The 22,663-nt window shown below is 41.1% G+C and overlaps 1 protein-coding gene across 1 annotated transcript in view; it reads right to left on the bottom strand.

Annotated features, from left to right (window-relative positions):
• Positions 1-2,263: 2,263 nt before the first annotated feature.
• ECPAS (Ecm29 proteasome adaptor and scaffold) overlaps positions 2,264-22,663 on the bottom strand; it is a gene marked incomplete at both ends in the record, with an annotated part of 56,282 nt that continues 35,882 nt past the window's right edge. The window contains 25 exons of the mRNA XM_079548421.1: positions 2,264-2,403; positions 2,761-2,832; positions 3,423-3,511; positions 3,654-3,759; positions 4,130-4,271; positions 4,869-5,061; positions 5,607-5,650; positions 6,182-6,390; positions 7,300-7,491; positions 7,703-7,769; positions 7,864-7,955; positions 8,742-8,808; positions 8,913-9,002; positions 10,778-10,843; positions 11,659-11,809; positions 13,007-13,128; positions 14,103-14,150; positions 15,146-15,251; positions 15,997-16,076; positions 16,936-17,103; positions 18,818-18,935; positions 19,055-19,120; positions 20,092-20,206; positions 20,944-20,998; positions 21,985-22,130. Of these exons, the coding sequence (XP_079404547.1) occupies positions 2,264-2,403; positions 2,761-2,832; positions 3,423-3,511; positions 3,654-3,759; positions 4,130-4,271; positions 4,869-5,061; positions 5,607-5,650; positions 6,182-6,390; positions 7,300-7,491; positions 7,703-7,769; positions 7,864-7,955; positions 8,742-8,808; positions 8,913-9,002; positions 10,778-10,843; positions 11,659-11,809; positions 13,007-13,128; positions 14,103-14,150; positions 15,146-15,251; positions 15,997-16,076; positions 16,936-17,103; positions 18,818-18,935; positions 19,055-19,120; positions 20,092-20,206; positions 20,944-20,998; positions 21,985-22,130 (2,744 nt within the window). The remainder of the gene's footprint in view (positions 2,404-2,760; positions 2,833-3,422; positions 3,512-3,653; positions 3,760-4,129; positions 4,272-4,868; positions 5,062-5,606; positions 5,651-6,181; positions 6,391-7,299; positions 7,492-7,702; positions 7,770-7,863; positions 7,956-8,741; positions 8,809-8,912; positions 9,003-10,777; positions 10,844-11,658; positions 11,810-13,006; positions 13,129-14,102; positions 14,151-15,145; positions 15,252-15,996; positions 16,077-16,935; positions 17,104-18,817; positions 18,936-19,054; positions 19,121-20,091; positions 20,207-20,943; positions 20,999-21,984; positions 22,131-22,663) is intronic.

Raw genomic sequence — 22,663 nt, 5'->3', positions numbered from 1 at the left:
ATAGGCACGTGCTTTAGAGAGGAGCTCTGTATCTTCTGTAACCACGAGAAAGACATATTGCTTTGTGATTCAGACAGTAGTAGGCCATCTCTAACCTTCCTAACAATCGGCCAGAGCTGTCAAGCCAGCTGTTTTTAGAGTTCCTAGAATATGCTCTTCCCTCTAGTGTAAATCCCCAATAAAGTCAGGCTGCTATTGACAATTAGTACAGTTCTCCTTACAGCCTTTCGACCACGTGAGGCATCGCCTCCACATACTCCAGTCCGCAGTGAAAAATTAGATTACCAGAGACCTGGAGACTTGTTTTCTGTAACTGTCACTCCAACCAAACACGAAAAAACCCAAGTCAGACAATGAACTGCTACAGCAAAGCATCACTGGTAATATTCATCTAATACAAAATAAATGAGCGCTCACTGACAATACGCGTCATGGCAAGCAAATCTGTAAAGATACTGTAAAGTGATTTGCCCAGTAAAGATTTAAAACATACACTGTGCTCAATAGTTCAAGCTACACGTAAACAAAGAGCAGCTCCCTGCAACAAGGTGTAAATCAAAGTGTTATAGCACCAGCTCCCAGCACCAAGAAGTTGCTTGCTGACCAGCCCTAGTGCACAAAGCATTAGTGCTCGCTGAGGGTTCTGCTACACAAGAGCCACAGTGGGACAGCTCTGCCCATTTTTGCAGACATTTTCTTACCAGATGTGTAAAATCTACATTCCTCCCTTGCCGCGGACAAAGCCAGACAACTGGATGTTACAGTACCAGGAAATACTGAATGGGAAATGGCACCTGAGGGAAAAGTAGGTACTGTACACCTGATTATGAATAAATGGACGTGGAGGAAAGGTGATGTTATCTGAACAATTCTCGTCCCAACAGATCCTCTCTGAAAGGAGCTCCACGGCTTGTAAGAAAAGAAACAAGCTTTCCTGTGCTGGAAACCATGGACATGGTGGTACCCACAACAATGATTTTATTTCACCATCAGCAAAGCATTTATCCCCAAAAAACTGTACACATGCGGCTGGCCAGGTTGTGGTGCAGCGCTAACTTTATGCTATGAAAAGTCTGTTGCTGTAGTGGTCAGGTTTGTCTTTCATCTGAGGAGGGCAACAAGGGACAGGCAGCATGGCCACATCATCAAATAGCAACTTTACTCCACGCTAATGCAGATATAATCTTTCTTCTTAAGTGCAAATTAAAAAGTATTTGCTAGAAACCAGCATCACTTGGGCTGCTGAGAAACAACATACAACTCAGTTCCTTACAAATACTGACAATTCTAAATCAATACAGATTTCCAAAGCGAGAACAGAGTTACGAACATGAAGGGGAAAAAATATTACCACTATTTAAAAATATCATTGCAAACTTCGAACACTCTTCAAAAACATATCTAGAAAAGATTGTTTTCCCTTTTTTTTTTTCTTTTTTTTTTTTTTTCCCCTGCAGCTGAGGAGTGTCCATGCAAAACAATTTTGAGAAGAGCAGTGTTCTACCTGGGCACCAAAGAGGCCCAATTTTGTCCCACACAGCTCAGTAAAGTGCTCTCTTGTGCATCCTTTGAGAAAGTTCTCATTTAAAATTTGGGAGGCCGAGGTTACAGCTGGGGAAGGCAAAGCCTCGGTCAATCCATTCTGAGGTCAGAGAAGAAGGAGATAACCTAACAGTATTCTGCCTTTCGTAGCTCACGGCCAAGAGGCTGCAAGGGAGGAGCAAATAGGAGAAGCAGAGGTGGGTGCCAGATGAAATGCTGCCCCTGGAAGCCACAGGAGTTTAACGCAGACTTCAGGGGCAGTGTTTCATTCTTTACAGGTAATGAACACTAGCCCTACTGCAGAGTCTCAATGACACCAGGTAACAGATCTCCACACGTGACACGAGTGAAGCTTTTTACTTCCTGTGCTGGTGGTTATTCAGTAATTGCTTTGCAGGACAGTGGGGATCTGAGTAACATTCTTTTGCTGACTGAAAGAGAAATAAAAGCATCTTGCCCTCTACATTTTATTTTTTTTTATGCACACTTAGAAACATTCTAGGGCAGATCATTAAGAGGTATTTACTGACAAAATAGTAACTAATAATAAGCTCAAAAGAGTAAAAGTAACATTAATGGGGAACAGAACTTAAGGCATTCTTTATTTTGGCCAGGAATGATGCATGCTACAGAGTAATCTTCATTTTCCCACTTGGTTTTCAGACCACTGCACTTTTTTTTTTTTGTTTTACATGGCACTTCATAGTTGATGTTTTTACATTTAGTTTAGATTTTCAAGTGTTTTCTTCAATACAAATGCCTTCTCCTGTAGCTCAGGTCTGCTGTCTGATGCCATTGTAGATAAGGAGTGGATGAGGTGCTCTCTGCTTTCTGGTTTCAGACTTTCCCACTGTTTAGACTCTGTGTAGAAAGAGAATGACACCAGACATGATTACTGGCATGATGAAAGTCCACACCAACAAACAGTCCCCACCCCACATAGGCTGCAGGAGCACTTGCTTACATGTCACTCACAGTGACCATGCTTGGTTGAGCCTGAACAGTCCACTTTACATCCAACTTCATCCACAATTGCTTCAAACGGTCTTCAAGTTTTCCCAGTCAACAAGCAGCTGACTGGGAAAAATCTAAGTCTAAATACATCGCTAAATCACCCAGAACAGAAGGTAACTCTCTCTCTCTTTTTCCAGGTCACATGGCCATGTGCTTTTCTTTATCCAACAGCAATTCTCCCACGTGCCAAGAACAGTGTCTCACCTTGCAGTCTGGTGAGCAGTAGCTGTATCACAGACAAAGCTTCTGTTCTGACGGACGTGTAGCTTTTGTTTTCTAAGGGTTTAAAAACAGTAACAACAAGACAAAAACAACTGAACTCATAGCCAAAGGAACACAGCTGTACAAAGAGCAGTCACGTCCAAAGTCTGAAGACTGCTCATAGCACAGCTCATATACGCTGCCAGACTGCACAGCTACCCTGTCAGACACCTCTGAATGGCAGAAAGTGACCAGGAGAGGCTAACAGGTCCCCTAAGCCCTGCGTATCACCCTCCCATTAATACAGGTCTACTGCTCCTTGCACATGCTGAACGGCAGCAAGGTTCAAATATCTGCAATTTGATGGTAAACAACCTCTGTGCATCACAGACTTTTCCTCAGCTAAATTTTGAGGGCTATAAATCACCCAGATTTTAACAAACAGTATTTAGTGGTGGTACACAAGCACAAGAGGAATAAACTTCCCTGAGAACAGCATCTTGTACTACACCATTTTCAGCAGCTTCCACAGAGCAAGGCAGGATGAGGTGCTACCTCTGGCAGCCTATGCTCATTCTGCATTTTCTTTGCTAGCCAGCAACAAAAGGAGAAATATATTAACATGCAATTCATTATCAACCTTAAGCTGTGCAACATTCACTTACCTAAAGAATGGGTGATAGATGAACAGGTTTCCAACAGTATTTCTGTCAATGCCCCAGGGTCTGCATGCTCCTCCTCAAACAGCACCAACCTGTCAAATGCAGAACCAGTCACTCTGTATCACTAGGACAGAGATCTGCTGTACCTTCCTCTGAGAATCACTGCATGTCTTTCACAATGTAAAAGTTTGAAGCAGTAAAGTAACCAAAGTGAATGGCAGAAATGAGAATTACCTCTGAAAGTAGGCGTTCATGGCTTGCAGCACTCCGAGCTGCACTTTCCATGTGCTGAGTTTCAGATGGTCACACATTAACTTGCAAAACTGTTGGCGATAGCAACCTACAAAAATTAAGGAATTATGTTACTGTTGGTCACAACAGGGAAGGGCAAAAGGAATCACTTCCTGCCCTGTCTCCTACATATTCCTTATCCTGTACTCAAGTTACACCACCCTAGATTTGTAGCATAGGATCAAGTCAGCACTGGCAACAAATGGTTCCAGAAACCTTCATCCACCAAGGCAGGGCACTACACTCATTAAGAAACACTGGAAGGAAAGCATCTTCTTTCTGCACCCTGTTTTTTTCCAAACATATCCACAAATCTTCTCAAAAACTTCCCCACACCAAATACAATTTCTAGGTCCCTCTCTCCTCCCCCTCCTCCTTTGAAGGGGGGGGAATCCAGAGCTCAGTGTCAGATGACTCACGCTGCGTCTCTGGGCTCCTTGGCCAGGCTTTGCCCAGGGTCTCGAAGGCACAGAGCAGGGACTCCAGCTGCAGCTCCCTCTCTCTCGCATCCTCATCTTCTTCATCAAGCTTTGGTAAACTTGCACCCACATTCTCAGAGTTCTGCAGTGGTGAGGAAGGCATGACAGATAGGGAACAAGGGCAGGCTGACCACACACTTCAGTTTAACCAATCTTCCCTTAAAGCCAGTGCAGGCAGTCTCTACACCCAGCCCAGAACCCCCATATGGCCTCCTTGGCTACCAGCGGCTCCAGAACTGCTGGCAGTCTGCAGAAGTGCATGGAAAGCCTTCGTGGCCCTATGCCCAAACAACTCCCAGTGCTGAGAGTTTGAATCACAGAACTGCAAAGCACTGCAAAAGCTCAAGGGAAGCACTTTATACAGCTTTCTAGGAGTGCCCTGCTGCCTGTAGAGCAGCCAGGAAATTAACTTTTTAATGCAGTACTGATACAATGCTGGATGCCACAGGACAGATTCTGCCAAGGGAATTACAGGGCTAATTTAGAATTTGGGGGCACAGCTACAACCTTCCCAGGGCTCACAAGCATCTGGTAGTCAGCCCTAACAAGGATCTAGCTGAGTGCTGTGTCCTCCTCGTACTATTTCTCTGTAGAAATCTGGCACGCCTTGAATCTCATCAGCGTGACCGTTTGCTACTTGGCTGTTTTGAAAGAGAGAAAATCCAAGCTGAACCATCACCTTCTTTATCATGGGGAAGATGATATCTGCCAGCTCCTGGAACCGATCTTCCTTGGTTGCCTGCAGCACTGCAGCCATGCAGCTTAGTGCCACCATCTTGTACTTCACGTTCTCTTTCCGACACTCTTTCAGTACAGCCTGGACAACATCATTGACACTGGGCTGGCCAGGCACCGACTTCTGCAGCTCTGCACTGCAACACCAATGCACACAGAGATGCATTAGACTCATATTAGCCCCAAACACAACTTTTTCCGGAGATCACAAGCAATTCCCACATTAAGGCATTGGGCTGCCTACCAACAGTTATCTAAAGCTACACTCCCAAATTCTTCTTCACTGTTACTCTGCCTGTCCTGCCTGAATTTCCTTCCTGTTTTTCCATACACATTTTCAATGCACTCTTCCCACTTCTTCTTTCTCTTTCTCTCTTTTCCCCTTTAAGGTGCTAATTCTTCCACTTAGTCTCTTTTTTCTCTTTAGCAATTCTGGCCTTTCAACATCCTCCTCTTTGCCCTAAATCAATTGTTAGCTCCTTATGAAGCACTGTTTGTACCTTTCAGCCCTCACCAGTGACCACATACAGGCAGAAGGAGTGGAGAAAAACTCCCCACGTACTGATGCTCAGAACTCACAGAAGAGCAGGGAGACACAGATTCTTCCATGCACAACCCTATGTGGGAACCACCTTTTTAACATCCCAGATCCCAAGGGTACCACTTCTTTCAAGATACTCACTTGCAGGCAGAGACAACACTGCTGATAGCCTTTAACAGCTCCTCCTGCAGTGAAAAAACAGATATCACTGAGAAATACTTCACAGGAATGTGGTCCTGCTGTGCAAGAACGTCCTTTGCACTTTGACAGAGGTACTGGGGACACACATCTGTGATTCCAGCCTAAAGAAGCAATGTCATGCACCTTACACTTCTCCTACACTGCTGTAGAGGCCGCAGAGGCCTTGCACTGAACAGCAGTGTAAATGGGCCTTTCTGCACCACTGAGCCATATGTTAGTCCTGCTTAAAACTAGAACGTGGTGCAGCAGAACTCTAAAGTTGCAAACAATACTAAACTGGGAGGCTGCTGACTCTCACCATGGCTGAGAGATGCTGCAGAGATATTGATAAACGGGAGTGCTGGGCAATCACCAACCACACGATGATTAATAAGCGCTGGATTCTGCACCAAGTGCAGGGCAAACACTGGGCTCCCTAAATCTGACTTCCTGTATGTTGCCCTCTGTAACAAAGAACTTCCTGCTTCAAGACTGAGTGCTGGACTAACACTTGCAAGGTGACAGTTCGTTTTTACCTTTCCAATCCATGTTCTCCCTGGCAGGCCCTGCAGCAATGCAGACAGCACTGTTCCCAGATGTGGAGGTACAAGGAAGCTGGTCTGTTTGGCAATTGATGCCATGGCAGCTGCTCCCTGAGCTTTCATTTTCCAGGACTGGGACTGCAATGCCTTCTGTGTAATGGCTATCAGCTCCTGCATATACAGCCTGATGCCACCCTGAGTACCTGCATAACAAAATAAAATGATAATTTTGTCAAAGAATGAACAAATATCATATCTTACTTTAAAAAAAATAAAATAAAATAGGGGAGTAGGCAATTAAAGATTCCTGTAGGATTTTTCTTTTTTTGTTTGATTTTTCTTGTTTTGTTTTACAGAAACAGTATGCTGGTAGTTCGTACTTCAGGCAGTGCAGCAAAGAATTCTTCCCAAGTTTATTGAAGACTGGTTCCATCTTCTCAATAAGTCTTGCAAACAAAATCTTTAGACTTTTGTACCTAGATAAAAAGCTATCCACGTGGCAGACACTGTGCACTGTGTCAATTCATTTCACCTTCAGAGGTAACTGGAAAACTCTTCAGCCCTTTCTTTTACTGACTAGATCTGAAATCAAGTCAGAGAAGGAACGAGCAAAACCAATTTCACCATGCATTCAGATCTTCCTCTAGAAAGCACGGCAAAACATAGTTACATTCACTGAAGTAAAACCACAAGACATCACCAGAGGACCAGACAAGATTTCCAGCAACAAAGGAAGGCTGAAGTTCCCTCAAATTCAGAGTGTGCAGCAATCCCTAAAGACCATCATGGAAAATTCCAAAGGTGTTCAGTTACCTGTAACATAAGGGCTGCATTACAGCAGCATTAAGTGCCTCACAACCATAAAATGGTTCTCCTGACTGTCTCTGTGCATCATCAGCTACTGACAATAGCAATTATTTCAAATAGTCACAGAGAAGTTAACCCACCCAAGTTCTTACAGAACATCTTCAGGACAGTAGGAAATACAGAAAATAAGTTTCCCACATCTCTTACCATAAGAATTATCTATAACCAAAATGGATTTCCAGAAAGAATAGTATTTCATGCCTCAAATCCACTAGAAAGCTTTTGCTTCTCCTAATGCAACTTACCAGGTACATTTTCCTGCCAAACTTCCTCCCACAGAGTAGAATCATCTTTTTCTCCTTTTTCTTCATCAAGAACTTCATGCATGCCAAGAAAAGCCAATGGCAACACCTGTTTGGCATGGTTCTTCACTACATCCGGACTGTAGCGTCCCACAGCATGTACAGTTAAAGCACAGCCTGTTCTGTACACTGGCTCTGAAAGAACAAAATAAGCATGTTACAACTGGGAGGCAAGTTTTTCTTTTTTAGTTTGACAGCTTGGTCAGCCTCTCAGTAAAGCTTGATGCTGACAGAAGCTGGTAAAGAAACATTTTTATATTGTGACGTTTGTCTTCACTACTTGAATAATTTCCATGCATTGTGATCTGCATTCCTCTCTTTACTGAATATCCAAGAAGAAACAAACCTTCCTTTTCCATGTACCAGCTGTTAAGCTTGTGCAGTAACTTCTCAGTGCTACTGTCCCGAGAAGTCTGTAACAGAAAAGAGACCACTCAAACAGTTGAAAAAAACCAAAACAATAACAAGTAAGTAAAAAGCCAAAGACTGTCTCAAACCCCGACTCACCCGGACCAGATGCCCCATAGCAAAAGCAAAAGACTTCTGTATCACACTGTTCCGATCAGTCAGGCCAGTAAGTAAAGCACTCATAAGTTTGCCTGTTGGAAGAGTTCACTTTGTCAGATGTATCATGTTTTTATTGCTGTGACAAGAATTAGAACTGCCTGTTTCATTAGATCATATGCATTTTCACATTCTTCACACTCTTCAAAGTGAGACATTTACGCATTCTCACTCTTCAAAGTTTGCTGGGTTATGCATCTGTTTCCTCCATGTTTACTCCAGTGCACAGTGTAATGCAGCTCTTGGTGGCAAAGCTCAGCCAATGCTGATGTACTGCCATCCTCAGCCTGCAAATCTTGACTGATAATGCTTCTCTGACATGAGCACCTTAGCTTATCAACTACTGAGTTCTTTTTCTACTTTGCAGCAGAAAGGAATCCTGCTTTGTATTCCTAAATCACAATAAATTTTCTCTTTACATTGAGAATTAAGATCCACAGGACCTAAGTCCTTTATGATTCTCCTGTAGATCAAAGTGAAAAAACAAGTGCTTACTTACAGCACTACACTAACACAAACATTGTTACTATGCTCCAAAAAGGTCTAGAGACAAATTTCCATCTGCTCCTCCATCTTCTCCTGGGCACTGGGGAACTCTCTCATCTTTTCTCTCAGCATCTTCCAGGTTGGTGATGAATCGAACATCCCACAGATCTAAACTAGTATCCCTATCTCACACATGACAACTTCAAACAACTCTGAGGAAAATAAAAAAAAAGGATCAGTCTTGTAATAAAAATCGAAGGTGAATAGGGAAGAAAAGCTACCTACAAAGCAGCAATCAAAAACGCTTAAAACTTGAGACTAGAAACAAACCCTACCTGAATAAGGTGTTAGGTCCTGGGGACACTGTGTGGTCAGTGAGACAATTACACTGGCACAGCCTCCCTAGAAGATTGCAGGAGAAAACAAAAGATATTAAACCATATTAGCACCTGGTTATTGCTGTTCATACTTGCTGAGGTACACGGCTATTAAAATCCCAGGTGTACCTTTGTGCCTAGGCCTACTCCACTTTTTATCAGTTCACACAGCCGAGGAATCAGCTCACCCAGGACAGAAACATCCAAGTACTGCAAGCTCTAGAAAAAGGGAAGAGGAAAAAAAATAATAAAATAATGAATGTGACAGACTTCAAGCTGATCTGAAAAAAACATCCTGTACCACGCAGAGATTGTATTGTCCCTGACCTGTGGAGAGATGACCCTGCTGAAATTACTGGAATCAATCAATATATTCCTGCACTCAGGCTTTTTCAAAAGCTGAAAGTATTACACAAGAAAGAATTTCTTTTGAACTGGAAAAGAAGAGGTGCAAAGGGTGCCTATCTTAGGACAAAACCAAACATTTGTCTTGACTGCCTGAAAGCCTGAAGCATTAACAGCCTGACTACACAATGAAATGGCAACAGTCAAGCTTTTAAGTAGGAGAAGGCGAACAGATGGAAAAAGCCACAAAAGTTTGAGAGATATAATTGGTAAACTTCTAATCACTTGTACACTTGATGCTTGTGAGCAAACAAGTCTCACGTAACCAGTACTGTGCAGTACTGTCTGCAGAGGGGAGATTCACCCCATAGCAAATTCAAAGATCATGCATTAACCTTCTCTGAGCTTCTGAGTCAGGTATCCTAACAATTTTCCCTACTGTGAGTAGGGTGAAGGGAGAAAGGAATAACCCACAACATCGCTTACAAGGATACAGTTCACCATCTCCTAGTCTGCCCCAGAACATGCAGGAATAGAGAAGGCTGCTCACAGAACCAGAACATTTTTATGGTACTCCAGGGAAGATGCACTATCCCAGCCTTTCGCTAACAAATCTCAAGCACTGACAAGAACATCACAACTGTCCTGAAGGGGCAGAGATATAGCCAGGAAGAGAGACAGCAGCAGCTGTTCCAGCCTGCAGGGCATCCATGAGTACACTTTTACATGGAACCTTTCATCCCCAACCACTTCACACACTATTTATAGAGAGCACTCCATCTGACACTGAAATGCAGCTCCCCCTGGCACAGACGCCCAACATCCCAAATGCTGCTACATGCAAGAGAACTTGCTGGTGTTATTTTTCCACAAGGAAGAGAATAGCTCTGTAGACTGCACTTCTCCTAAAGCTTGCTCAGTGCTCACACACCCTTGCCTGCTCTCATGTCCCAGGCTGCATGAAGTGTCCAAGCAAAAAACAGGGAGTCCTCTTCTTTAGAAAAAGATAGGTTGGTACCTGGAGACCAGAAAGGTCTACACCAAACCCTACAGTGCAGTGCCTCAGCATCAGGAACTCCTCCAGCAGCAAACTACAGTAACAAACACCAGCTACAGACAGTGCTTTCATTGACAGTGGAGTTTTTTTAAACATCCCCACCATCTGAAGCACAGCCAATGTCCAGGTGAGCTTATCTAAGGCAACACAAGGCAAGTACTAGACAGCATTTGTGTCTGAAGAACAAGGACTTTCGCCAGCCTGAGGCTAGGTGTGCAGCTTTTTTGTTGAACTGTAGGCCAGAGATGAAAAGAAATGGCAAAATGCAAAAAGCAAAATGCATAATTAGCTGAGCTCCCATCCAAGTAAAAGCATTTGTAAGAAGCCCTTTTCATCAAAGAGAGCAGGTTCTCAGGTGGAAAAACATTCTCTCTGATTCCAAATGGCACCACAGCCATTTACAACAGATGGGAAGAGCAAGCTGTGACTAACAGGATAAGACAAATCAGTGTGTGAAAAACATGAACAGACATCCACACAAGGAGATAATAAAACAAAGCCTGAAGAGAAATTCCATAAATGCTCCTACTTCCATTTCCAGTCTCCTATCATACATTCCTTAAACTGGAAACTTCTTGAATCAAACAATTACCATGTTAATGGTTTCCATCATGGGAGATGACTTGACAGCACTAAGTCTGGCACTATCCATTGCAGTCTAAAGAAAAAAAAAAGAGAACAAGAAAATGTTAATTCAACCTGAAAGGCCAACATTAGGTGTAACTCACTACCTCTTAAACTCAAGCCAAGAGACAGCTGATGCTGTAGCTGGAGTACAGGAGGTGCACTATATAATTCTGATATGATGGACAGACAAAAATGGGGAAAACAGAAACTCTGCCCTATTGTTCACTACTTTCTAGTTGACACAAGAGCAGAATTTGCCCCTTTCCTCTTCCCACAATCAAAGTAGCTGAACTTGCTACTCAACAATAGGGTTCCAGTTATTTCCCCAGAAGCCTGTGACTGATTAATATGGTTCTTTGAGATAGATTACAAGGACACTACTGAAACACCCAGCTCCAGCCTGCACTGCTACAGCATGCCTTCTAATTTATGTTACAAGTCATCACACAATTAAACCCCTAGGAAAAGGAGTAGCAAAGTCTGACAGCACATGTGCATTATTAGACTCTGCCTGTTTCACAGTTGTACATGGTGCTGAAGTAATGTTTAATTGCTTGTTACCAAAGTTGTTCTTCACTTTCTGAAATACATGGAAATCTAGGAACTAAAAAAAATCCTAACACTTCCTTGTCCCAGCAAAAAAAAAACCAACAAAAAAACAACAACAAAACAACCCAAACCTGTCCATCCAGATTCCAATGATTAATTCTTTTAGTAACCCGTTAGCCATTCTTCTTTACCTCTACCTCTCAAATCTGCTACTTTCTGGTCAAGAACAGAATAAATGCAATTTTTATCTTTGCTATTTCTGCTCTGTTGATAATTCCCTTTAATATTTGCACTTACTTTATCCTGATCTGTTGCACAGAGGCTTAAGTAACTGAGGACCTGAGGCTCCAGTGCACTCAAGGCCTCCAGCAAGGCTGGGATAAGTTTTGGTGCATGAGGTTTCAGCATAGATCCAGCACTTTTACTGATCTTCACAAGAGTGTTAATGCTAGAAGAAGCAAGGAAAAATCAACACAGAAACAGTTTTGGTTGAAAAAAATCTCTGGTATACTTTAATACAGTACCAAAAAATGGCTAATTAATGGCCAATTCAGATCACTATCTATACATTGTTCTGATTAGGTGGTAGCAGATCTTAGCCCTGGGCCTCTAAGCCACTCTATGCTCTGCATGGAGACTGCTTAGATTAGCCAGGGTATTAAAAAGGGCAAGGAGTACTACAGACTACTGTAGGAACAAATAACATGTTTCAAAAAAGGTTCTGAGAAAAGTCAGTCAAGAGAAATCAATTGCTTCTTCCTAAGAAAAGCACAATTACAGTGTGTTGAGATCGTTCTGTACAGATCCCATTTGTCGGTCTAAAATCTTTACATCTCTCAGACTGCATTTTGACAGTATTTTCAAACCTTAAAAAGGATGAAAAAAAAATTCACTGTTTGTTTAGACCTTCCTTAACCTTCCTACGTAATCACAATCAATAAAAGAAAATTGTTTCTCAGGAGACCAGCAATGCTCCAGGTCTGAAGTAAATGAAGAAATAAGTAAGGCTCCAAAGTGACAAGCATAATAATTCCCTACATACCAAGGGACATCAAACTATTAAAATGCATAACACATATCTGAGCAGTGTGAACAAATGCATTTGTCTCTGCAATATCTGCTGTCATTAGTCACATCTAGACATGAAATAAGACCTGTCTTTTCCAGGAACTATCATGGGACTTTTTTTGTTTGTTTACAAGTAGATGAGATGCTACTTCTAAATGATCTTGAGCAGAAAACCTCTTGAAGATCAGTTTGCCTCTTGTACCTGGACAAAAGAACTCTCTCCTAAGAAATGAATCTGTACATCTGCAGAAAAGGGAGATATTTCAAGGTCAAAGCATATAACTTTTTAATACTGTTGTCTCCATTTGTTTAAATAAGATGCTTCCAAAATATAAATATAGCTTCCTGTTTCAGTGGGTTCAATATGAAGGTTGTTTTGGGCAGAAGTTTGTGACTTCAAACACAAAAAATGTTCTGCAAGTGAACTGAATAAGCTAGGTATCTTTGGCACAAATCACAGAATCATCAAAGCTGGGAAAGACTACTAAGATCATCTAGTCCGACCACCAACCCACTCCTACCATGCCCAAATCATACATACCCTCAACCCAGCAAGTTTGTAGGCTGCAAAACTAACCTGAGAGACCGGACTTCAGCAACTGTGCTGACTATTCCTTTATCTAGGAGACAAGGGAGCAATACAGCTACTGTCTTCTGACCAGCAACTCCTTTGGAGGGATCACACATTTTCACACAAACCTGGAGACAGATGAGAATTGCTGTTACAAGTATGTACAAATTTCCTGCTTGGATTTAGTCAAAGCACCTTTTGAGCCAAACAGAAGCCAAATGCAACTGCACAAACTGCTTACAGTGAAACCCAAGCTCTGCCACGTTTGTGCTCTCCAGAAAGTACTCAGACCCTAAACCATGTTCTTAAAGATGCTTCAGCTACAGTCAGCTTTCAGAAAAGGCAAGTTCAAAGCCACATCTAAGAGGTGCTGATCTGCACCTAAAGGGAAATGCACTACATGATCTCTCAGCTCAGAACAGCCCTTCTCATCCACACAGATTCAACCCTCGGGCTGCAAAATCCCATGTCAGAGAAGACTCTGCAATTGTAACAGCAGTGTGTTTGGACCAGATCACCACTTCTGTCATTGAAATTGCATGCTGCATACATCACAAAAGTTATGATTTCAAATATAGTTCTTATGATCTGTTACTATTTCCACTGATTTGACCTCTTAGTAGAATAAACAGCACATTAAGTGATATGCAGAGTATCCCCAGCATATTCTGTCAGTGGTTGCATCCAACAGTGAAGTTCAGACTGGACTACATTGTTTCACAACAGGTTTTACTGGGCTTGGTCAGCTACATCTCGCTGCAGTTACAGAATGTTTCCTTAGACCTCATGAAGTGGGAAAAAGAAGATTAGGAGAGAGAACTACCAGTTCTGTATCTCCCTCTTGTGGCTGTACAGAACTTAGCACTGCATTATCCTCAAACACCAGAACTCCACCGACATCAACAAAAGTAAGGAGGAGTATGTGGCCAAGCTTATTACAATTGCCTTTTAAGATACTGTTCTGTTTATTACTCTTATACTAGACAATTCTCTAAGATGACAGCCTGTTGTAAAAGGCCATTCTTTGAGAGATGAAGAGGAATGATTATCACAGACATCCAGAACATGCATGTGTGTACAAGTGACAAAACAAGTTTTTTACCTTACTTAAGGTTTTTAAGGCTAGTTCTGCTGCTTTTCGCACAGACTCCTAAAAAAAAAACAAACAACAAAACCACCAAATAACATTATTATTAGTTTTACAGCTTCTATATAATGATGCATACATACCAGTAAGTATAACAATAGTTCTGTTAAGAATGTATTCATGGCTGAAACTTACAAATCTTCAAAGAAACTTCATAGCAGCAAGTAAGCAGTCAAATCAGCACTGACCTGGTGGCACATGACACCACTACCAGTCAAAGTCTCACTTTACCTGCACTGATGAATTAACAAGTATTGAGCAAAACTCCTGCACACTGAAACACAATCACTGGCATTGGTAACTTCTTTAGATGCTCTCAGAATAATCTGGGCTGTCACAAATGGACTTTCTCAAAGTTTGTTTTCCAGATGAAATTTAGAAATTGGTGTCCCATGAACCCATTCCAAAAGGCCGCATGCAGATAGCTGATCTGCTCTGGAAGCTAGTATTTTTCATTAGCAATAAGGCAGAACATTCTGTGCAAGTTGGTTTGAGTGCCCCAGAACATTTTTGAACACAGTGAATTTACTAGTATAAGAGCAACTTCCTTGTTCACAGCACAGTTTGGGAAACAATCCAGCCCTGCTTTCGCTGGAAAATCTGGATGCACAGAAAACACAGGCTCCAGCATGGGAGGACCTGAGGACTCTGACTTCCAATCTGCAAGGCATTTAAGCACACAAGCAGACAAAAAAAAAAAAAAAATGTTTCTATACTTGAGAATATACTGAGTAATTCTTTCATATCCAGGAAAAAATGCTGAACCTTCAAGAGTAGCAGCAGGAATGAAAGCTAACACTTAAAAACATGAGGAAAAACACACATAATTCATTAGAGAGCATGGAAATTTTAACTGCAAAGGGCCTGAACCTTTAGTTTGCTTAACACATAACAACCATTAGCTTTAACTCAATTTCTCAAAGAATCTCTTCTAAATACCTCAAAGTTTGATCACTACTTTCCATTGAAGATTCCAGTTCAAATTACAGTTCCATTACCTTAATGTCATCTTGCACTCTAAACATAACTTCCCAGATTTCTGGAAGCTTGTCTATGATGTCATCCAAAGGCCTTCCTCTTAGCAGGTCATTCAGTGCAAGACAGCTGCAAACACAGAATCTCATTTCCATCACATGGTATTTCTTTGATACGGGTATACACACATTTGTAAACACAAGTAAATTATTTAAAAAAAAAAAAAAGAACTGTTTACACTTCTTATTTTCCCCAAACCCTAAACCTGTTATAAGAATGCCTCCTTTAGCAGAAGAGACAAACACCCAGCTAGACAGGTGAAATGTGAAACAGATGACAGCAATAAAAAAGGCCGCTGTGGTAAAAACTGCTGTTGAAAACATTCCAGTTAGGATATTGTTTCAATTTTTTTTCTCCAAGTACAGGACAAAAAAACCTCACAACAGTCTGAAGACTGGAACTGAAATAAAATGGAAGTTCTCAAAACAGTGTAACCATAGACTGATATAAATAAAAAACATTTATTAAAAATGCTCTTCCAAGCAGCATGCTGCTGTCAAGTATGTATATAGACAGACTACCAATATTTTCTAATGTTAAGCAATACTTCGGCCCCACAGATAGCCAAAAACTTTGTATGCAGATAGCTCCTCCTTTGTGGAATGTTGTCTAGCATTATGTTAAATTGCATGCAATAAAAATTTTCAGGCTCAAAGAAGCAAACTGCTTTAAGATTTTATCACTCTCAAGTGTGAACTCCAAGGCCAGGATCTATCCTGATAGAAGGACATGCCCTCCTCCCACACAGACTTCTTTAGATTAGCAGATTTATTGTAAAGAGCTCAAGAAAACTCTGTTACTTCCCCATCAATACCTGGATTCCCTGATTCTCCACAGACTGCTAGTTAGGTTACTGATCAAATCATCAAGAATTTCCTTCATATACTTATCAACCTGTAATTAAAAAGAAAGGAATATACTTGAGACAAGCCTAGAACATGCATCTGTTGTGCTCTCTTATGAAAGATCCTAATGGACAGTATTATATGACTTCAGTCACAGCAGATGAACCAATGCTTGCCAGAGCTGGCTCTGTGCAAGTTCATTTTGACTTTGCTTTAGAAGTGCCCTTCTTTGCACTGCTTCAGAGCTTAGGGCTAGGGCAGGGACCACAATGAAAAATTAAAGTTCTTCAGTCCTTTTCAACAGAACTGTTTAGATGCAGCACTAAACATGCATTATAGCAGAAGCAGTTGTACTCTGCCCAAGGATCAGTCAATTACTTCATTCTGAGATTAGCCATGACATGAGAAAAAAACTTGCAAATCCAGCTCCAGTTCTTTAAGATCCAGAGTCAGGGCATCTTAAGAAGTCACTTATGCCTGAAACATGCCTGGGAAAGAGTTAATCTCAAATTGATGAAATAATCTCTTCCCATAGGTTTCTTCCCACTCTAGAACTGAGGAACCACATTTAGATGCTCTTGCTCTAAGGGATGCATCTTCAACTATAATGACTTCTCAAGAACTTCTCAAATGCAATGTCAAAGCAATATCACAGTGAGGAAAGACCTTCATGTCAACTTTAACACTGGCCACACAAAGTCTATTTTATCCTTTCACAAACAAGAGGAAGCAGAAAGCCTTTGTGCATTCCTCACCTCATCCTTGGGTTCAACCACATCTTTCTTTAGGACAATGTCTAATTCCTTTTTACACACTTCCTCATTTCTTAAGACACAGCTTTCCCATAAGGACCTCTGAAACACTCCCAGGTTAGTAGGAACCCACCACTGTTGTTTACAGCAACTCACCATCGATTTGTCAGTGACCAAGGCATTCCAAATGCTGGTCATTGCTTGCCGAATGCCCAGGTTGGGGTCAAACTGGTAACGGTAAAGCCGAGGAAGAAGCTGGGGCAAAAACGGAGCCAGCTGCTCTCCAGCCTTGGCAGCTATCACATTGAAACCAAAAGCTGCTCCCTGAAACGATGACAGACGAACATTTGGTGAAACCATTTACTCACCACTCAGTTATCACTCCTGGGCACACCAGTCAGTGGCAAGGCTGACTGACAGTCTAGATAACAAGAGAAGAAGAAGGAGAGCAGTACCGGTACAAGCTCTTGCCAATGCTACAGTGTCAGAAATACATCAAGCAGACAGTCACCATCAGGAGATGAAAAGACACTTCTATTTCAGCCCTTCCCACACCACACCCTCCAACTTTTTTTTCAAGATATCATTTGACAGCTTATGGCAAAGCTGCAAGGATTTGAGTACGTTTTTCCAAAATAAGCTCTTTCTGAAGGAAGGCCACTGCTTCCCTTCAACTCTGCTGCATTCAGAAGATCTAGAATAACTTATGAACTGAAAAATTAACCAACACTATCTTAACCATGCAACTTACGTTTCTGGGGATTACTGGTTTGCACATGGCCTTATTTATTTCAAACTCAAGCATTCTTTCATACTATTTCTTTTTTTCCCTACAGAGCACTACTGTCAATTACGACACAGTGGAACTGATGCTCATCCATGAAGCGTCATGGAATTTCGTAAGACAGCTTGAAAAGAGGCTGCCTCTGCATTACCTTTGAGTAGTTTGTGACTGCACTCAATGACTTCCTCTACATTTCCTGACTTGACATGTCAAAAGCTGCCACTTAAAACCTCAGTTACAGAACTACTTCACAGGATAGAAAGTACTTTATAGACTGTGACCCAGACAAGACAAACTCACAGACAGGACCACTGCTGTGATGGTGCAAGGAACCATTTAGCAAGGTCCTGCAAATCTTGCTCCACTTCACTCTTCAGTAGAGGCGCCCCAGTGTTGAGAGAGGGAAGTCTTGAAGGATGTGCTGACCTGCCAAACACTGGATGGAAGCTAATGCTGGTGCTTGATTTTTGCACTAAGTAGCACTTCTCAGAGACTCTAAACCTCAGGTGAGGAGCACAAAAGAACATGAAAGACGAAATACAGAAAATGTGGCCTGCTTGGTATTTTTCACATAAAAGAGCATCAAAGGTGCTCTGCATACTCCCATGGACTGAACAGCTTCCTCCTATGTTTAGGAAAAAACAGTGAAAAAGACAGTTGCCAAGCTAGAACTCTAAAAAGTACACTTAAAATTTATTATGCTCCTGTCTTGCCCTACCCTAAGAAATGGGTCCAGTATTCTTCTGACTTTGCTAGGAGTCCCAGTAGTTTTAAAATATTAAGGCTTTATTTTTGTTAAGTTAAAAAGTGAGATTATTTTGGCAACATTGGTTAAACAGCGTATTTTCAACTGAGTTTCTAGTAACCAGCTTCTGAACAATTTTTGTTCCACTTTCTTATGCAATAAAGCTCATTTTCTTTAGCATGTGAAAATTTACCCAGTTTTGAAAATACAATCATACTGTCCAAACACATCAAGATCTTGCTTCTGAATGCTCAAAATGCAAAAAAGAAAGGATCACAGCTAGCTCATAGTGGAATACAGGATAATAAAACCTGTGATACCAACATTACATTGTAAGAACTTAAATCTAAGTTTGTTTCTCATGCTTCTTAATTTGCATTGAACAAGACACCGAAGCACTAACACGTGGCCTTCACATGCAGTTATCTATGGATCACAGAACTGCTGTGAGAGAAATGCAGTCACTGTCTCACAGAAGGAATACAAGTGATGCAAAAGAAGGAAATTACCTTGCGAGAATTCCACATGGCATGATGGTTGGCCAGATTCATGAATTTATACACCAGATCAGGCTGATTGAGATCACTAGCAAGTGAACAAAGCTCCTTGTAGGTAGAAAGACCTTGACTTCAAAAAGCAGAAGAGAAATCCAGTTATTTTTAGGGAAATCATTACTTATAGCAGAAGAAATACCATAATAGTTAACAGTACACTCTGTGCCTATTGACCATTGTCATTTAACTTACCCATCTGGGGTTTTGCTCAAGCCACCCTGAAACACCACAGTTTCTCCAGTCATCTCATGTTTGGCTCTATTGGAAAAGAGGTCCAGTATTAGCCATACCAAACTCTAACCTTGAATGTACTGCTCACTACTGAGCAAGTTAATTTGTTTTTCCCTGTTACTCAGTAACTTCCTATCCTCTCCAGACCCACAAATGAAAACAAATAAATAAATATTAAACAAACAAACAAAGATGAACCAACCAAAGGAAAAAAGACAATATACATCAGTGCAAAACCACACTGCAAGAAATCTCATCAGCCTATGTCATGTGTAAAGTTAATGAGAGATGGCAGAAAGCTAAGGGCTTCGCTGTGTAGTCAGAAGCCAAGCCAAAACACTGACGGCTTATTTCAGACCAGATGCAAGCTACATCAGTGGAAAGCACTTCTACTTCAGAATGAAAGAAAAAACAACAAAACATTTCCACACATCTGATCTTCTCCTGTTCACCCCTACTGAATCTCCTACGCTTGCAGATTAGGTTTTTGTCACCAAGTTAGAAAGGAAGGCTGATAAGAGCACTTCCAACACATTCAACATGATTAACAGCCAGCAGCTCTGCAACACCACAATTTTTTGTGCTAAAGTAAACATGTGACTATTAACAATTCTCCTCAGCAAAGCATATGCTTGTGCAGACAAAAGTAAGATTCTACTTCTACAACACTGATACTGTTCAGAATCACTGCAGGAGCTCACTGTCCTCTGCAATTACACAGTGCAGCAAGGAGGAAACCACACCCAAACTGATTTAAACTGCTTGAATCAGGACTGAACCATTATTTAGTAGCTTTGTTAAATTCAGAACAGAACAAAACTGGAATAGCTCCACTCACAATAAACCCAGGCTGAATTAAGAAATATCGCAGTTTGACTTCCTGGCAGTTTGTGGATAGTGGTTTCTCCCAGGCACAAGGCATCTCTCTCATACAAAAGAGGCACATTTTTGTTCCCATCAGACATGTAGCTTACAGTACTTTTTAAGTCACACCGTACCTTTTCCCAGTCATAAGGGTATCAACAAGCGTGGTGACTAGCTGTTGCTGATCCTGTTCACTTCCTAGTTCATATATCAGCCCAAGACCTTTTGAAGCAACATCCTGACTGAGCTCTGCAAGAGATTTCACAAAATGAAATTAAAGATAAGCATGTGAGTAGTAATAAACAAATTTAAATTACAAGATCCAATAGAAAAAATCATGATTAAGAAACAAAAGCTGTGTGTTGCAGTCTACAGTTCTCTATTTCAGAGCAGATCTAGTCTGGCAATACAAGCTTTGGATTCCAAAGCATCAACTTGTTCCTGCTCCATAAATTGACATCTTCATATTAACATTGTCATTGGTGGCTTTGAAATAGCTGAGAGCATTCAAAGAGCTGCCATTATTCAGACTTGCTACAGCCCCTGAAGTTCAGTAAAACAGTCCCTTTTTTAACTTTGGTGAGCTCTGGTTAGTCCACCGGATGCCATCCTTTCCACTAGTTGCCATCACTAGACATAAAAGTCAAACATTTTTTGTTTAAAAATGGATTAGAGTTACTGTCCATATAGAACTCTGTGATACTTCTGCCCAGAGCAAAGCAGAAGCAGCAGATTGAACAGTTTCTGTTATTACGGCCTGCGGAAGAAAATGCAGAAGTATAATTATACTCTCATTTCTACAAGATCTAGGAAAGAAAATTTCTGAAGTAACAGAAATGGTAATTTTTTTTTTTTTTTTTTTTTTTTTATGGACAAGTTTTAGTACACACTGACAGAGAGGGTGAAGCTGACTTTCTGTTTGTTGTAGATTCCCTTTAACTTTTTAGGGCCTCACTAAAAGACAAAACTGTTGTGGTAGTACTTACCATCACTATCTGACAGAATTGAAACGAATGCACTTTGAATATCCTTGAGGTAAGACTGAAAGATGAGAAAGAAAGATATGATTTGTATCATCTCAAGACAGTCCCTAACAGACAGACAGAGGTAACCATATGAATAGGGTTGTCTATTTGAGCTGTAACTATGACACAGAAAGCGTCATTCTTTTGGACTGGTAAGCAGCTGCCCGTCCTTCATTCACAGAATGTAAGTTATTTGCCCAGCACCTTTTTATAGCTACTGTGTTATTAGTAAACCACACAATTTCTTCTCCTCATTTAATACATACCAGTAACGTGGCATAAATGAGGCGTCTTCTAGGCAAGGGACATCAAACTAGAGGATTTTGCTACTCCAGCAATATACACTGTTAGATCAGTGTAACATCATACTAGCTCTATGTAGGGAAAGGACGTTTTGGTTGAGAATGCTTTTTTTCTTTTTTCAGTTGGGAATGCTTTAAGTGCCTCCTTGGATAGCAACATCCACACCTGGTGATTCTCATCACACAAAAGCACTATAAGTGCAAGATTTTCAAACCACAACCAAAAATACCAAGCACATGAAACATAACTTCTGCTTGGTAACAAAGCTGTGATGAATTCTGTGGAACAAGTTCATGAAATTACACCTAGCTCTTCACTTTCTTCACCTCTTAAACTGCCTTTTAGTATTTTCCAAAAAGAAATCCTAACAACTATACTGATACCCATCTCTTCTTCCTAAGGAAAGATGTACTGGCACTTCATCTTACAAAACAGATTTACACTGCGCATACTCTGACTTGAGTGCAAGTCAAATGTTTGGAAAGATGCTAAACAGCTTTGTTAGTCTGACAGACATGATGTCCCACACGACGAAAAGATAAGTCATGACTCAAAGGTCCGTAAGGACTGCAGCAGCCCTGGGGATAACAAGGCAATAGAAGTGAAATAGAATTAAAGAGAAAAGAAATGGACAGAAAGGAAGCAAGCAGCAAAAATAGGGATAAGGAGCCAGTGTCAAGAAATGGACATATTCCTTACCTTAATTGCTTTGTGTGTACTCAGCTTCTTCACCATTGACAGAAGCCAGATGCAAGCTGCTTGCCTAACATGTGGGTTAGGGCTGATAATGTGCTTGTTCAAAATTAGGTCTAGGACCCAGGGAACCAAATCATTTACCTTCAGATCTACATGAAAGAAAGGTAGAGAGGAAGAAGGGAATTTTCAGAGTCAGACATGCTTTTTTTTTTTACTTTCATACAATACAACATGTAGCAGCAATGTAAAAACTACTCACAAGTGAGTAAGGAGGTGAGGCCTTATCCTCTGCTTATTCAAGAAAGATGTACAGTGTAGCTTCTGGGAAACTGTTTCTCTTAAAAGAAATTCTGAAGAGAGCTCTGCTAACCATATAGTGATAGTGCTTGTGGCCCAGAAGAGTGTGAGTATAGAAACACTCATACTGTGTACAATCCATTGCGCTTTTTTTTTTTGTAGCATGTGTGTTCAGACACAAAAATCCTGGAGTAAATGCAGGGTTTGGCTCTGCCCCACCCACCATGCTCCCCTTTGTGTTCACTTGAGATCTAACACATCTCTGTCAAGTGGCAATGAATTAGATTTCATAAAAAAGCTATTTAAAAATCACATGAAATACTGTTTTCTATCTACTCCTTCATATCTACCCTTTGAGTAGATGGACTTGAAGTGGTGAAACAAC

The sequence above is a fragment of the Tetrao urogallus genome (assembly GCF_951394365.1).
Source record: "Tetrao urogallus genome assembly, chromosome: Z".
NCBI lineage: Eukaryota > Metazoa > Chordata > Aves > Galliformes > Phasianidae > Tetrao > Tetrao urogallus.
This window is presented reverse-complemented; position numbering and strand designations above follow the sequence as displayed.